This window comes from Rhinolophus sinicus, linkage group LG10 (assembly GCF_036562045.2).
Source record: "Rhinolophus sinicus isolate RSC01 linkage group LG10, ASM3656204v1, whole genome shotgun sequence".
Taxonomy (NCBI): Eukaryota; Metazoa; Chordata; class Mammalia; order Chiroptera; family Rhinolophidae; genus Rhinolophus; species Rhinolophus sinicus.
Genome location: NC_133759.1, coordinates 11,523,923 through 11,540,382, shown reverse-complemented (window position 1 = coordinate 11,540,382; position 16,460 = coordinate 11,523,923). Strand labels below are relative to the sequence as shown.

Genomic DNA, 16,460 nt, shown 5'->3' with positions numbered 1-16,460 from the left:
AAAACCTGAAAGGATAGGAAGGGGGAAAGAAGGCCTAAAATTGAAAGCAAACTGACAGCAAATCAACTGTACTTCAAATGAATATTATAACCACACTAAGAGGGAAAGAGGGGGGCTGATCCAAGTACCTATGAACACAGTATTCACTACACGCCCCCAGTCTTGCTGGGTGATATCTGGGAGGTGGAGGGGCGGAGGGAATTCTGCCAACAAATCCTGCTTTCATCATGTCTGTTTCTGTGCTGGTTTAGGTGAAGCAATTCTGTAACTATTTCAGGTGTAGTACAGGATTAAGCAAATGAGAACACGTGCTTATGCTGTTGGAAGCCAGAACTATGACAAAGAAAGAACAGACACACAAATACGGCACAGGGGAAGGCATGAGGGAGCCACAGAGGGATGGATTAAATGTGGAGATACTGGTGTGCACTCATGATTTCAAAATATGTGCGTGTGTATGTAAGTACACATGAGTGGGTAATATGTGTGTTCATATGTGTATGTACATGTGTAGATTTCCCAGCTGTTTCTTGGAAGGGCCTAGAAGCTAAGACATCCCAGGAAATAGGAGCACACTTAGTTCCCTGACTGTGGTCTCTCATGCCTTTTCCCGTGAAAGGGAACCAGGCCTCCTAAGAGAGATCAGTGCTTTCGGGGCCGGGGCAGGGTACTGACAAACTGAGGCAAGAATATCTGCTGGTAACAGAAAGTGAAGAATCACTGAAAAAGTGCTGGGGTATGTCTCAAGAACACAGGAGTCAACTTGAAAGGGTTTACACTGGCCACATCTGGGTAACAACTACAGTGATGAAGCCATTGGTACAAACCTGAACCTGTGGCAGACAGAATGTTGGCGGGCAGAAAGACGTCCACGTCCTAGTCCCTAAAACCTATCGCTCTGTCACCTTACACCGCAAATGGGACTTTGCAGATGTGATTAAGCTAAGGATCTTGAGATGCGGTGTTTATCCTGGATGACACAGGTGGGCCCACTGTAGTAGGAAGGGTTCTAATAAGAGGGAGACAAGAGGGCCAGAGTCAGAGAGGGGGGTGTGACAACAAAAGTGGGGAGGGGAGGAAGGGAAGAGGAGAGGGGGAGGGGAGGGGAAGAGAAAGGGAGAGAGGTGAGGATGCTATGCGTGCTGCTTTGAAGATGGAAGAAGGGGGCATGAGCCAAGGAACACAGGCAGCCCCTCGAAGCTAGAAAAGGCAAGGACACAGAGTTTCCCCTTAGAGCCTCCGAAAGGAACACAGGTCGGCTGACGTCTTGATTTTAGCCCCAAAGACCCACTGTGTACTTCTGACCTCTAGAACTGTAAGACAATAAATTTGTATTGTTTTAAGCCACGAAATTGCTGGTAATTTGTTACAGCAGCTGTGAGAAACTAACACAGACTATGAGTCCATAACAATGATTAATAGATAGTTAACTTTGCAAAAAAAAAAAAAAAGGCTTACAGTCACCAAGTTCTACACACCATTTTATTTATTAAAAATATTTGCATATTTAGTTAAGCTTTTTAAATTTAATATAACATACATACACAAAGGTGTAGTACTCCTAAGTATATATCTCAGTTAACTTTCACACACTCATGTAACTTGTGTAAAAAAACACAAGACATTACCAGGAGATTACAGAGCCCCCTTGTAACCCCTTCCAGTCACTACGTGCCTCAAGGGTAACCACTAACCTTACCTGTAATAGATTAGCTTTGTCTGTTTTTAAATTTCATGGAAATGAACTGGGATACTTTGTTATCTTTGTTATTTAAAGAAACTGAAATATATATTTAGGTGATGTGTATATTATCACCAGAACTTTCTAATAAAGAATCACTTTTATTTTTCCCTTTGCTATTATAACATGTTTTTTGAAACCACCACGAATGAAACAAATTCTCAGTACAAATCAAATCTTTGCGGTTTTTCTAACTGCTCTGTAGGCCACACTGATGATTTCCAATTGCGGAGGTACTAAACACTCTAAACGCTGGGAAAGATCTGAGTTAAGCACTTGTGCTCAGCAAGAATTAAATGCACGTAACCACTTCCACACAATAAAGTATTGATCAGCAGCCTTGAACATAGTTTGTGCAGCATTTCAAGCAATGTTACGCTCCTTGGGGTGCTGAATCTTCAACTTCATGTATTCCAGTCAGGCTCAAGAAGTGGTAATTAGAGGGTTTCCCATGAGGTATCATATTAAAAAATTGTTTTATGAAGCCCATGAGTTGCAATGATACCTTTCCTATCACAATATGTGCATTCTGTGGTTTCAGTGATTATAATGATAGCATTTCATGATTAGAAACTAAACTAAATATCTATTTAAATGTTAAGTACAGATATTTGTAACTGCTGGATCGCAACAAATTATCCATGGGGTTACTGCTCATTAGAGAAAAGAATCAATAAGCAACACTTAAGCCAGTACTATCTCAATGGCAGACTGAGAAATCACTGCTCAGAAAGTGAGCAGAACAAATAGGGTTTCTGGTAATAGTAGGTATGGTTATTTGGATTAACTCTCTCACTGAAAACAATTAAAAATGCCAGATAAAATACAGAGGGTGCCAAAAAAATGTATACACATTTTAAGAAAGGAAAAACAATTAAAAGTGAAGACTGAATACACATCAATAACAAAAGATGAATACAAGTCATGTTTGACTTCTGCAATTATTAAGAGGTGCTCAAAGTGGTTACCATTAGCGTCCAGACACTTCTGATTACGGCGAACTACTGCTTGAGCAACGTTGACCATCAGTAAAATGTGTATACATTTTCTTGGCACCCTGGTATCAAAGAACAAAACCTTAAAATTATTTAACATCTGAAAAGAGTGGGGGGAACTTTCAGGCCACCTTCTGAATGAAAGCCTTAACTGTGTGAGCATTTGTATCCAATTCTGTCAGCGCCATTTACTGACTGTGCCCTGGAGGCATTTACCAACAGTCAAACACAAGGCTCCCGTAGGGCCCACTGGGGTGAGAGACAGAGGTCAGGATCCAGATCTGCCCAGCACATGGAGACGTGTGAGTCTCCCACACTGAGTGGGGCACTGAGGAGCAGGCATCACACTCGCAGAGGAAGGGACCCAGATCTAGTGACCAAGCCCTCCACATGCATTCCCACTCCTGGGAAATGCCGAGAGAGCTGCTCCGGGACGTTCTGATCTCAGACCTATAGTTTCAGGGATTGGCAAAGTGGGTACAAAGGAGCTTAGTCTGAGGTAGCACCGACTGGCAGGGCCCCAACCCATCAAAAAGGCTCTTGGAGGAGGGAACATCAACACGAGGCTTCAGGAAATGCCTATGACCAAGAAGCAGTAAACATTGGGAAGGTCTCCACCTTGGAGATGACTTGGACATGAACAATGTGTAACAGACACACATCACACCAGTCTTCTGGCATTGGTATCATCAGACACAGTGAAAACAGTGGCATCTAACAAATGTGAATAAATAAATCAAAACTGGGAAATATATATATATAGGGACAGAAAATTATAAAAAGCAATACAGTAAATTGAAAAAATAGACAAACAGAATTTCTAATGATAACAGAACTTCTACATGAAAAATAACTAACAGTAAAAATTTAAAGGCAATGTTTGGCACCAGACTGCACAAGGAAGACAGAAAATTAATTATCCAGAATATAAACAAAATTATCTAGAATATGACACTGAGAGAGAAAACTGATGGAATACATAGAAAGACAGTAAGAAGTACAGAAAATGCAGTGAGAAAGCTTAATGTACATGTGACCTGAGTTGAAGATGACAGAGCAAAAGATAGAATAAGCAGAGATGATGGCTGAGAACTTTCCAGAAATTATGAAAAAGGACAATCCACAGATTCAAGAGTCACAGAGAATCCTAAGCAAAATAAATAAAGAAGGTGCATATTTAATCACATCATAGTGAGTCTACAGAAAACCAAAGATCCTCTCCCTCCTCCCCCCAAAAAAAGTCTTAAAAGGGAACAAGAAACAAAGAGATTATTTTCACAGAAAAAACACACTATCAGTTAACTTCTCAATGGCAACAATTCAGAATGTAAGATAGGAAATAACATCTTCACAGTATGAAACAATAAAAAAAAAAATAACTGCCAACCTAGATTTAATATCCAGGAAAAAAATCTCCTTCAAGAAACAATGACTTTATCAAACAGTTTGCCACCAACACACCCAAGCTAAGGAAAACTGTGAAGAATGTACTTCTGTCAGAAATAAGTGACGTTATGGAAGAAATGAGAACTAAGAAAGAAAAACAAAACAAAAAATTACTAAATATGTGTAATTGAACATTAAAATGTAATTGAACATTCTATTATAGTAGTAATAACACTGAGGGTTACTTTATTATTTAATAATAAAAGAGTTTAAAAAGAGAGAGACAAACAAGACAGACTTTAAAATGTCAGGCAAAAGTAACATATGTATCGTGCATGGACTAAATGCAGTTGAATAGGCTAAGGTCTATATTTTACTTAAATAAAAGAAAGTTTCATGAATTAGAAGAATTAATATTGTTAAAATGTCAATATTACCAAAAGCCATCTATAGATTCAATCCCATTTTTGACATGAGGGGGGGAAAAACTAGAAAAAAACGCTCCTAAAATTTATAAGAAACCACAAAAGATCCCAAATAGTCAAAGAAATCCTGAGAAAGAAAAACAAAGCAAGAAGCATCATACTCCCTGATTTCAAGCTACACTATAAAGCTACAGTCATCAAAACAGCATGGTACTGGCATAAAAACAGACAAATGGACCAAGGAAATCTACAGTCTAGAAATGAACCCAACCATATCTGATCAACTAATATTTGACAAGGGAGCCAAGAATACTCACTGGAGAAAAAACAGTCTCTTCAATAAATGGTGCTGTGATAATTGGAGATATACATATGAAAGAATAAAACTGGACCTGCATCTTACACAATTAAAAAAACAACTTGAAATGGATTAAATGAATTAAAGACTTAAATATAAGAGCTGAAACCATGAAAGTCCTAAAACAAAACATCAGAATAAAGCTGGTTGACATGGGCCTTGTTAACCATTTTTTAGATATGAAACCTAAAGTACAAGCAGCAAAATCAGGAATAAACAAGTGGGCAAGGGGCGTGGCCGGATAGCTCAGTTGGTTAGAGTGCAACCTCTGAACAACAGGGTTGCTGGTTCAATTCCCACATGGGATGGTGGGCTGTGCCCCCTGCAACTAAAGACCTGCAACTAAAGATTGAAAATGGCGAGTGGACTTGGAGCTGAGCTGCAACCTCCACAACTAGATTGAAGCACAACAACTTGGAGCTGATGGGCCCTGGAGAAACACACTGTTCCCCAATATTCCCCAATGAAAAACTTTTTTTAAAAAAGAAACCAAAAAAAAAAGATTATTGTAAAAAAGAAATAATAAAAAAAGAAAAAACAAGTGGAACTCATCAACCTAAAAACCTTCTGTACAGCAAAAGAAACCATCAACCAAGTAAAAAGACAACCTATGGAATGCGAAAACATATTTGCAAACCACATATCTGATAAGGAGTTAATATCCAAAATATATAAAGAACTCATATAACTCAAGGGCAAAAGAACAAATCATTTAAAAATGGGCAAATAACCCAAACAGACAGTTTTCCAAAGACACACAAAAGGCCAACAGGTACATGAAAAGATGCTCAACATCATTAGGGAAATACAAGTTAAAACCACGAGATATCACCTCATGCCTGCTGGAGTGGTCTTCATCAACAACACAAGACATAATGCTTATGCACAATAACCAAGATAAGGAAACAACCAATTGTCCACCGTTGGATGAATGGATAAAGAAAGGTGGTATAACACATACAATGAAATATTATTCAACCTTAAAAAAAGAAGGAAATCCTGCCATATGTGGCAACATAGATGAACCTGGAGGACATCATGTTAAGTGAAATATGCCAGTCCCAGAAGTCCCCTGATACGATGCACCAAAAATAGTCAAGCTCATAGAAGCAGATCCTAACATTGTGGTTTCCAAGAGCAGGGCTGGGGGGTTGGGAGGGAGGAGTTGCTCTTCAACAGGTAAATAGCTTCAATCATTCAAGAGGAGTTAAGTGCTAGACATCTACTGTACAACATTGCGCCTATAGTTAACAATACTGGGTTGTGCACTTAAAATTTTGTTAAGATGGTAGGTCTCATATTGTGATGTGTTCTTACCACAATATAAATAAACAAACAAACAAACAAACAAATAAATAAAACAAAAGACATAAATGCTGGCATGGATGTAAAGACAGGGAACACCTGTGCACTGCTGATGGGATGTAAAACGGCACAGCCACTATGGAAAACAGTATGGAGGACCCTCAAAAAGTTAACCCGTAAGTGAAAGCAAATATTTTGACTGAAAGATACCAAAATGCTGCATACTAAAACTTGTGGAATGCAGCTAAAGCAGTATTTAGGAGACGTAATCTTAAATGCATATATTAGAAAGAACAAAATATAAAAAATCAACAAACTAAATATTTATCTAAAAAAATTAATAAAAGAATGAAAAAATAAATCAAAGAAAAGAGAAAGACAACAAAGATTAGAGCAGAAATTAATAGAAAACATACGATAGAGAGAATAGCAAAACTGAAACTGGCTCTGCTAACAAAGCTAACAAACCTCTGGTTAGATTGTTTAAGAACAGAAAAGGAAATAACAATACATTGTAAACATTTTTAAAGAAGATATTATTAGATTATAAAGACACTTTAAAAAGATGGCAAAAAATATTATGAACTTATTTATGGCAATAAATTTTAAAAACTAGATAAAAAAACAAAATGAAAAAAAGACCTGAACAAGCACTTCATAGAAGAGAATTCCAAAATGACCAACAAACATTTGAAAAACTACTCAGCCTCATTAACATCTTGATCATACAAAAATTGAAAACTATGCTGAAACACGGCTATATACCCGTCCATTAAAAAGTCTAAAATAACAAGAGTTGCGAAGGATGAGATCAGGTACTGCATTGCCCGTGTGAATGTAAACGGGGACCACCTCTTTGGAAAACACTATGGTATTTTGTACACAAGCTGAATTTGCATATACCTTAAAACCACTCATTCCATCCCTAAGTATGTACCCTAAAAATAATGCACCCTTATGTAGAGCAAAACACATAAACAAGAATATCCATATTTGTAAATGCCAAAAACTAGAAACAATCTAACGTCTATCAAAAGTAAACAAGTAAATTGCGATATATACATATACTCAGATTTCTACAATAGGCAAAATTCCCAAGTAAACGAAAAAGTCTTTTTCTAAAGCTGCCAGAACTGACCGTAGTGCAATAGTCTTTCAATAAAACAGGATACTGTATTATTGCTTCAAAAGCTGACAACGTGATCTTGATAAATTCTTCCGATGCCATCAGTCCTAGGAATACAGTTAATTATTACCAGTGTTTATTTACATGTTCAAAATCACAATATCAAAGTACCTCAAGCAAGGACATAAAATGTCCATGATCTACTCACCTACAGCTCCATCTATGTTAGTTTCTCCTGAGTCTATCGATTTAATATGACTCTGGAAAACACAAAAATTTTAATAAATGGAGATTTCAAAGTAACTGAAATAAAATGTTTTGCCCCAAACCATGTACTGTTCTGAATGAAATAACTCATGAAGGCATTAAATACTATATACATATTATGGACACTATAAAAGTAGTTTTAAAATATGATCATATGAAATAGTATATATACGTTATAAACCAGAATCATTTTTAAACATATAAATCACTATCAACGCGATTTAAGGATGGAGTCAATTCAATAGCATCCATTATAAGCACAGAAATGTCAACCTGCACAAATGAGGATAACTCAGTTGATACCTACCATTGCCAATAACACACCACACTCTCACTCCTTTGGAAGGGACTGAGAATGGCACCTGACCAGGGGAAATAGGTGTCTCAAAGGCAAGTCCAGCCTTAGCCCCCCTGAGTGCAAACTGCATCATGAAGCAGTTTAGTTCAAGGCCTGTCTTCACATTTCCCCACTGTTCTTAGTTCCTCCTGGTACCTCTACCCCAAGCCCATTCCCTTGTTTGTGTCCCCACACTTTGTGCCCGGGCCTCCTTGCAGGAGGACCCCAATACTGCTTAAAGTCAGGCCTGCGTGAGTTCAGGCTCACTTAGAGGTGTGCTACCATTTCTCACCTTCTGCACTGGTGGAATTTTCAAACCAGGTATATGTGTTAATTTTTTTCTTTCTTAACGTCAACAAGGGTTATATAGAAGGTGAAACTACAGGCTTCTTTTTTATTTATTTTCTTTCTTATACTTCCAACTTAATCTTTTAAACTCTTAATGTTTCATTGATTTACCAATTTTAATGTCTTTTACATATATTTCTTCCTCTTCATTCTCAGTGTAATGAGAATTAACCAGAGGAGAGTGAGGACAGAGTGAGAGGCATCGATGATTCCTGGAGAGAAGGGAATGTGTGAAGGGTCACCTAGGTGAACGAGAAGATACGTACAGAGGGTGCCAAAAAAAAGTATACACATTTTAAGAAGGAAAAAACTGTATTAAATTGTAATACTCAATATATACCAATAACAAAAGATGAATACAAGCCATGTGTGTACATTTTTTTGGCACCCCCAGTATATTCGGAAAATGAACTGGATATACCAGTCTACAGAGAGGGCTCACTGGAGATGAACAGGCATGAATTTAGTGAGACCAGTTATTTTCATTGTTTTTCTCCAGCCATAGGTAACCACTCAATGCACGGTAAGGTAAGTGGACAATTACACTGAACCAGGATTGGGCTTTGTCAGAGCAGGACAACGGAGGAAGAGACAAAAAAGGGAGTTACAAGTGTATGCAAGGCAGTGATGGGAGCAGGACCAGGCACTCTGAGAAAACAGAAAAGTGCCACGAGAGGACAGGATGGTTAAGTGGAAAGTGTGAAGACAAATTTAAGATTCAGAGGGATCAAAGGGCTGTTGGAGATGGGGAGCAGAGGAAGTGAGTTGAAAATGAGGGGTCGTGGCCACAGAGTGTGACGATGAAAATAAGTTCATGGGTGTGGGCAGCTGTGAGAGGGAAAGACAAGTGCATGGGGAGAGAGGTGGTTGGGGGGCAGAGCTGGTAGGGAGGACTCTCCATAGGGATATCCGCTTCTCTAGGAATGGTAATGGGAGCAGCATGAAGACTGACAGTGAGCCCGAAGCCGAAAGATTCTGAGGAACGGGGGGCAAAGACCCAGAAATCTGTAGATGACCACAGAACGGCTGGCAACACAAGCTATCCTCTAATGGTGCTAGCTTCAAAGCTGGGAATTTTAGCAGAGGGGCAAAAAGGATGGACACCCAACCCACAGCTAGGCTCACTGGACGGAGTATGGGGCAGAAAATGGCCCCATCTAGAGGGAAAATGGAAAGCTGTGTCTGGAGGTCAGGCTAATACTATTCAATATTATTCAGTACTACTTCGAAGAAGCTGAAAATAAGCTACTATAGCAAATTGGATGTATGAATTCATTGTTTGTTAAAAAAAAAAAAACCTCAAACAAGCACATTTGTGTGACAATCAATAATTATATAGTATCATATTTTTAAAAATATAAGAGTACATGCTCTCTGCTTTATTTACTACATCTAAAGTCAAAAATCTATCAACAAAGCAACATGCTCTTAAAATAAAAATCTGCAGAGGACAGGAAGTATGTTTTTTTAAATAACTATCTCAATGCCCTCCTAGGATAAGTAAAGATTCATGAATGACGGAGATTATAATTATATTCCTGTATGAAAATCTGTCAGAATAATTTTATCATTTATTTTGTTTCTTTTATTTGAAAATTTGAATTGTGATGCATTTTTGTAGAAAACTATAACCACACAACTATCGCACTTTTATAACCTAATGAGGTCAGAATTTAAGAACAAACACAATAAACTTCTCTTCCTTAGCTCATTAATCATTTTCAAAGAACACAAGAAACACAGTGAACCTCAGGTTAATACACATCATGAGTTCTGGAACATATTTCCTCAATGTCACTACTTCCTGTTTCCCAGACAATTCAATGGGGGCCCAAAAGAACTATGTTATTCACCAGAGAATTTCCCCATCACACTCGCCCAGATGCTTTACTGCTGAAAGTATCCCCACACACTTTTTTTTTTTACTGGAGAGGGAGACAGGTATGATGACACACTGCTTTGACAATAAGAAGTGAAAACAGCAATTATCAGCTGTGTAGTCTTTCACTTGGAGCCTTTGAAAGCTTAATAATGGTTTACAAGTACCCTGCTAGCTCGTTTCCAAACACTAACCTCTTTAAAATATAAGGAGATCAAAACTTCATTTTATTTGAGAAAAAAATGTTTACAAAGTTAATTCGCATAATCATGCCTCCATATTTAAGAAGCATCTTGAATTTTCCTACCCCCAAAATAAAAGCTGGCTATATAGGTCAAATAGGCAAACCATGCCCTGGTGCCAGTATGAAAACTGAAGCTAATGGGAAGCACAATTCCAACGCCCTCTCCAGCCTGCTGCTTGATGACCCTTCTAATGAGTGGAGATCACACCAACCTTGATTGCCACCTCCGCACCCACCACATTCACCAGAGGCAGGCCAGCGGCTCCTGGGGAGCTGCTTTAGCAAAAACCCAAAAAGTTCCTAGCAGCAGCTTGATGCTACCGGATACAGCTACTAAAGGTGAACCAGGCTTGAATACCTCAAATTGAGGCATATTTTTAAAATATAAAAAGACAACAGACCTACCATAGTACAGTAGCTACTCTACCAGGTACATCTGGACAAACACTAAAAATGGTATTTATCTCCAATAGACCAATAAGGCTTTTAAAACACAATGCTAAGTACATACATATGAATGGGCTGCTGCCTCAGACCACCAGGAAGAGATGCACTATGCTCTGGGCGGTTTCACAAAGTCATTGTGTCGACTGACTGGTCTAGGGAACATTTATAGCTGTGTGGCCCAAACCAAAAACGAAAGCTCTCAAATACGTTTAGGAAATCTTTGTTTAAGCAAACTTAAAAAGAGTTCTTGGGAGGCAGAAAATGCCAAGGCTGGAATATGCTCCTCTACGCTGTGAATTTCTGAGGGGCTGTAGGACGCTGGAAACCTTAACGGTACCTTGTGGCATCAGAGGGCACTGTGACTTCCATCATTTTTTGGCACCTTCTTGAATAAACTCATAAAAGCAACAGCCAGCACTCAACAGTTCATAACAACGTGCATAAGAAGTGGTTAGGTAACTAAATCCAGATCATTCACTTTAGTCAATACTGCTCTTCTTTTACTAGTACCTCATCAGTGCCATCAACATCGAGTATGAGAAAGATAAACACACAGCTCAGGCCAAATAACAGATGTGATAAAAATAATAATAATAACAAAAGAATTCTGGGACTGGCCATGATTCAAACTAGGAAAATAGTCTGATAAGAGCTAAAAGACCCTTTCCATTTTATTTGCCTAAATTCCATCTATCTTGAGTGACATTATAAGGAAAAAAACTGATAAAGAGTTTCCAATATCATAATTATCTCTGAACCAGGCAAGTTATTTTCCATTCCCTAAAAGGGCCTGTATTAAGAAGGCCCCACAGAATGCTCCCGAATCCTCACAGAATATCTCACTCCTGGGAGAGGATGAGGAGACTCTTCTTCAGTGTGGCCTCCCCCTTTGTTTCTCAAGAGAGCATTACGGGGAGCAGAGGAGTTCTCCCTAAAACAGGTACATGTCCCTCCTGAAAGTCCATAAAGACTTTTATGTTGGAGACACTTGGTGGTTCCTTGAAAACCTAAAGCATACTCAGTTAATGTAGGCAGAGAAAAGTACTACACGTGAGAAAAAAAATACGAGAACAAACACAAAACCATTATACTTATCCCAGATAAATACTGTGCCAAGATACTGCAAGGTGCGCTGCAAGGGCAAGAGTACTTCCTTCAGCCATCAAAATGTGGTACAATGGCATTATAGATACAGAATTACAGTCATGCCAAAATGATACCCATAGTGTACTTAAAACAGATTTAAAAGCCAATTAAAGAAGGCGGTAAAAAAAAGTTTAATAATCTGTAAACTCATGAGTGTATAACCAAAATTATATACTTTGTAGAACTTGGGATTCACGGCACTAGGGTGACCAACATTTGAAACTGAGCACAAAAGAATCCCTACTGCATAGCCTGAGCACACTTCATACTAAAAGTCAGTGACCTGCACTCAACATCTGTATTTCAAAGCTTCATACTTCACCCCATGATGAACCTTCTCAAAAATTATATTCTCACTTGTGGGTGACAATATTTTTTTTTTTTAATTCAAACTAACAATAAAATTGAGATGTTTACTTCGCTTTAACTAGATACCTCTATGGCATTTTTAAAATCTCAGTTCAGTGTTTATTATGAATATCAAAGACTGGAGACGCCGTGTGACAAATGTCTTAGCTTTCCCTTTGAATAGCTCCCATTTTATCAATGATATATATTCTAAGTATGCCAGGCAAGAGAAAAAGATAACATAATCATGGGCCACAATCTGAACAAAGAAACTATTTTTTGCCAGCAAAAACTTAAAGTGAAAGATACAACAATGATTTGTTTTTTCTTGCGAACCATCTCATCAAAATTAAATTAAAGAAAAAGTTCAATTGAGCTTAACTTAGAGAAACTGCACATAATTGGACAATGTAATCCAAAGTGAATAATGATGATAATACATTCAGCATTCAGTTTTCACCACTTTTATTATTTTAAATTTTTTCACGATACTTAATACCAAAATCTATGAAAGAGTTTCCTATGGACTTATTTACCCTGCTCGGGGTTGTCTCTGAACAACATAGATTATCAGGAGAGAATGCATTTTTCTCCAAATGTCAATTTTTATTACAGTCAACAGATAAAAATATAAAAAGGTCACTTCCCTAGAGACAAATACCACAAGGATTTTAAAATTACCTCATTCTGACACCAAATTCCACAAACAGTAGAGACCGCCACATTTGTATTAAGAGCATGAAAAATTCAGTGTTACTCACAAGGATAGTCCCGTAACTGAAAAGGAACTCTTCTGTTACAACTTGAGGTCGAAATACCTGTGTGGTGAAAGTTGCCATAGATTAAATCCCGAAAGCCATGTACAAGGGAAAAAAAAAAAACAACTGAAAACGTTTTGTCTGAGTTGGCATTTCTCAGCTCCAGTTTACAAAGAAGGGAGGCACAATTAATTTTTGGTTTCTTATAAAGATGGTACCTGAGAAGTTACGAGGTGAAGCACTACGGGCATCAGTGGGAGACACATCTTCAGCTGCTTCGCTTGAACTGTTGATGGATGTTTACGGCCAGACACGTTTGCCAAAGCACTGAGAATGTCACCTGTGGAGCACATCGTGCAGGGTGCATGGAGATTACAGACCACAGATACGTAGGGACCACTGGTCATCACTGGGACACTAATGGGGTTGCTGAGGTAACGAAACTCCAAATAAAAGAAGTGGGTAGAAGCTGTGTTATTTTACTCACAAATATTGCGATTATAACAAAAAAGGTGTGGCCTCTAGGGATGGAACACTCCATGTCTCATCTAGAAATTTAAAATAGAATTTATAAATAGTATGGTAGAGTGGTGTTTTTAGAAATGATTTTTCCTTTTTTTTTTTGTAATTTTCCAAATTATAAGCATAAGCACCTATTACTTTGGTAAACAGGAAAAAATTATTTTAAATGAGAAGTGAACAGATTATAGATCACTTTTTAAATAATAGTGCTCTGTATTTTAAAATGATTATAGGTCATTTTTAAATAATGGAATAGATGGAAATAAAAATAATTAATTCATAAAACTTCTCATTGGATGACTCGTCATATCCTGAAACAGCATGAGGCTAGTAATAAGAAACTGATCCAATTGATCAGATTGTAAGTTTCAGGTTGAATATTAAAGAAAGGTTACAATCCAAAATAAATTTTGAAATGCTCTATTTTCAATCTTTAACAGGCAAAAAATCTCCCAAAGTATCAGTAAGGAGCAAAAACATACTGTCAATCAGCCACGATGATATTTTCATTGCTCTGATTTAATATTCTGAATTTCAGTGTTTAAGTATATTTTACCGTATTAGGTTGGATCAAATGTAACATTTTAAACATTTCTGGTTTATAGCTACATCTGCTGGAAAAGCATGGAATGGGATTTACACTAAATGTACACATTCCTTACATAATTTTAATTTCTGCAAATAACAATGAAATAAAGGATTAGCCATAATAAACATCCTTTGCAAATCATTATTAGATATTTTTATTTTAAATGTCTCAAAGAAATTTTCACACTGAACTTTAACCCTTTCACTGCGTTGAGTTCAAGCTGGTTCTCCAAAATGTGTCAAAAATCCACAAAAAATAATTACAGTATTTACATTTTTAAGTAAATACAGTTAAGGTGCTACATTTTATTAAAATAAATGATTACTTTAAAGTATAAAAATTTCCTATTGTTATTCATTCTTGAAAAACACAAAATATAGGAAAATGTACATCTGCTTTCCTAAACTTCCTTTCCGGAACACTGACAAGATTTTTTTACAGTTTGAGCTCGTGGGGTAAAGTCAAACTCCACACTCAGCAGCATGGAAATAGCATTCGACTATAGTCAAATGTCGCAGCCTACAGCATTTTAAAATTCTTTTAACGATAAATAAATGCGTGGTTCTAATCTGAAGGGGAAATTTTTCTTCAGAATTAGACAGAAAAATCTGAAGAAAGGTTCCCCAAAATAATAGCGTAAATCCAATTTTAAGCAATTAAAATGCTTTTATTTTCCAAAATCGCCAGTTTACCACAGATGATACCTCAACATAACCTTTAGCCTGTTCGTTGCCTCAATCATGTCACAGATGCAAAATAATTAGGAAAATAGAAAAGGCACATTTAAATCTTGAAACTACACATTCAAGGAAAAGTGTCACTGCACTCGCCTGCAATAACTGACCAGCAAGAGAAAAAAGGTGATACCTAAAAGCCAAGTGGCAGACGAGGTAAGCAGCAAGGGGCTGGAGGACAAGACTAATTTACCCAGGATTCGTGGCAGTTCCTGCACGATGTGACGGATGAGAAGTTCCAGGCATTTGGACAGGTACTCATTGCTGCTTTGCTGCTCCTTGCCTGGAGTGGTCTTCCTGCTGTCTCTCTCGATGTACATCACAAGTCTACACACAGGAAAGTGCAACGGATTACCTCTCATGATAAAAGAGTTGATAGCATCTGCCCAAATATGCCACCAAGACAAGTGTTTCCAGGGGCACAGTCCCAAATCATGTTAACATTTAGATTTGTGGCAACTTGTCGGGTGCAGTCCTTTTTTGCCTTAGAAAAATCTAAACATTTATGCAGAAAGAAAATAAGACAGACAACTGATATCTCTGCCAGTGTATCAGAAAACAGTGCCCTGATTTCATTTGCGCGTGGCCCATGAAAAGAAATCACATTCTCCACATGATGGGTGAAAGGCAAACAAAGGCATCTGGACAGACGAGGGTTCTTGGTGTTTCAGAGATTCCAAGTAGAACCACAAGTTGTCTGTACTTTGGTTGTCATTACTGTTCAACTTGCTCGGAATTTCAGACAATTCACATGATTACCAGTTCTTTCAGCAAATTGCATACATGAATCCAAATAAAAAGTTTCATTCCAACGCTGGGTGATATCAACAGCAGACAGTTCCCAAACATCTGGATGTCACATGTCCTTTTGTCCAGTAGTTTTATGACATTGGCTTTTAATAAACTCATTTCTTTTTCAAACCACAGGCATTCACTTAGCATCAACGTCTGAACCAACTGTCTCCAACCTACAACTAGGGGTCATATTGGACCATCACACTAGATACTTAGGGTGTTGTTTACAAGTTTTAGGTCCACGTTTCATCCCCTTTCCTGGACCCACCAGTCGTCTTCCCAAGTTCCCATTCCCCTTGACTCTCTAAATGGCAAAGAGCGCACTGATTTCATCAGGCACAGGGCCCTTTACAACAACCTCCCTTGCTGACTCCCTATCATCCATCTCGCCAACTCTGTTGTAATGACTCATCCTAGCCAACTTCTATTTCGCAGAAAGAGCTTCCAATCAACTCCCACCATAAACGGGGAAGAGGAGATTTTGAACATAATACATGCATGTAAAGTATACTGAAATCTTAACTTTTGGCATTTATGTGGCTATCTTAGATTTGTTCATGTTTTTGCCTTTCTGCTTACTATTACTTGGAGCCCTATGTCTGAACACATGAGGATAAAACCAAATCAAAAGTTTATGCTTTATATATGCCAGTTATCATCTTCTGTTCTAGTTCCTGATTATAATCCTAGCCACACTCTAACAAATACAT

The 16,460-nt window shown here is 37.8% G+C and overlaps 1 protein-coding gene across 1 annotated transcript in view; it reads right to left on the bottom strand.

The window, feature by feature from the left end:
* Positions 1-16,460, bottom strand: part of ULK4 (unc-51 like kinase 4) — a 650,099-nt gene that overhangs the window by 514,615 nt on the left and 119,024 nt on the right. Inside the window, exons 23-27 of the mRNA XM_074312876.1 lie at positions 15,149-15,282; positions 13,329-13,450; positions 13,114-13,170; positions 7,545-7,596; positions 7,349-7,443 (exon numbers count right to left, since the gene is read on the bottom strand). Coding sequence (XP_074168977.1) covers positions 7,349-7,443; positions 7,545-7,596; positions 13,114-13,170; positions 13,329-13,450; positions 15,149-15,282 — 460 coding nt within the window. The remainder of the gene's footprint in view (positions 1-7,348; positions 7,444-7,544; positions 7,597-13,113; positions 13,171-13,328; positions 13,451-15,148; positions 15,283-16,460) is intronic.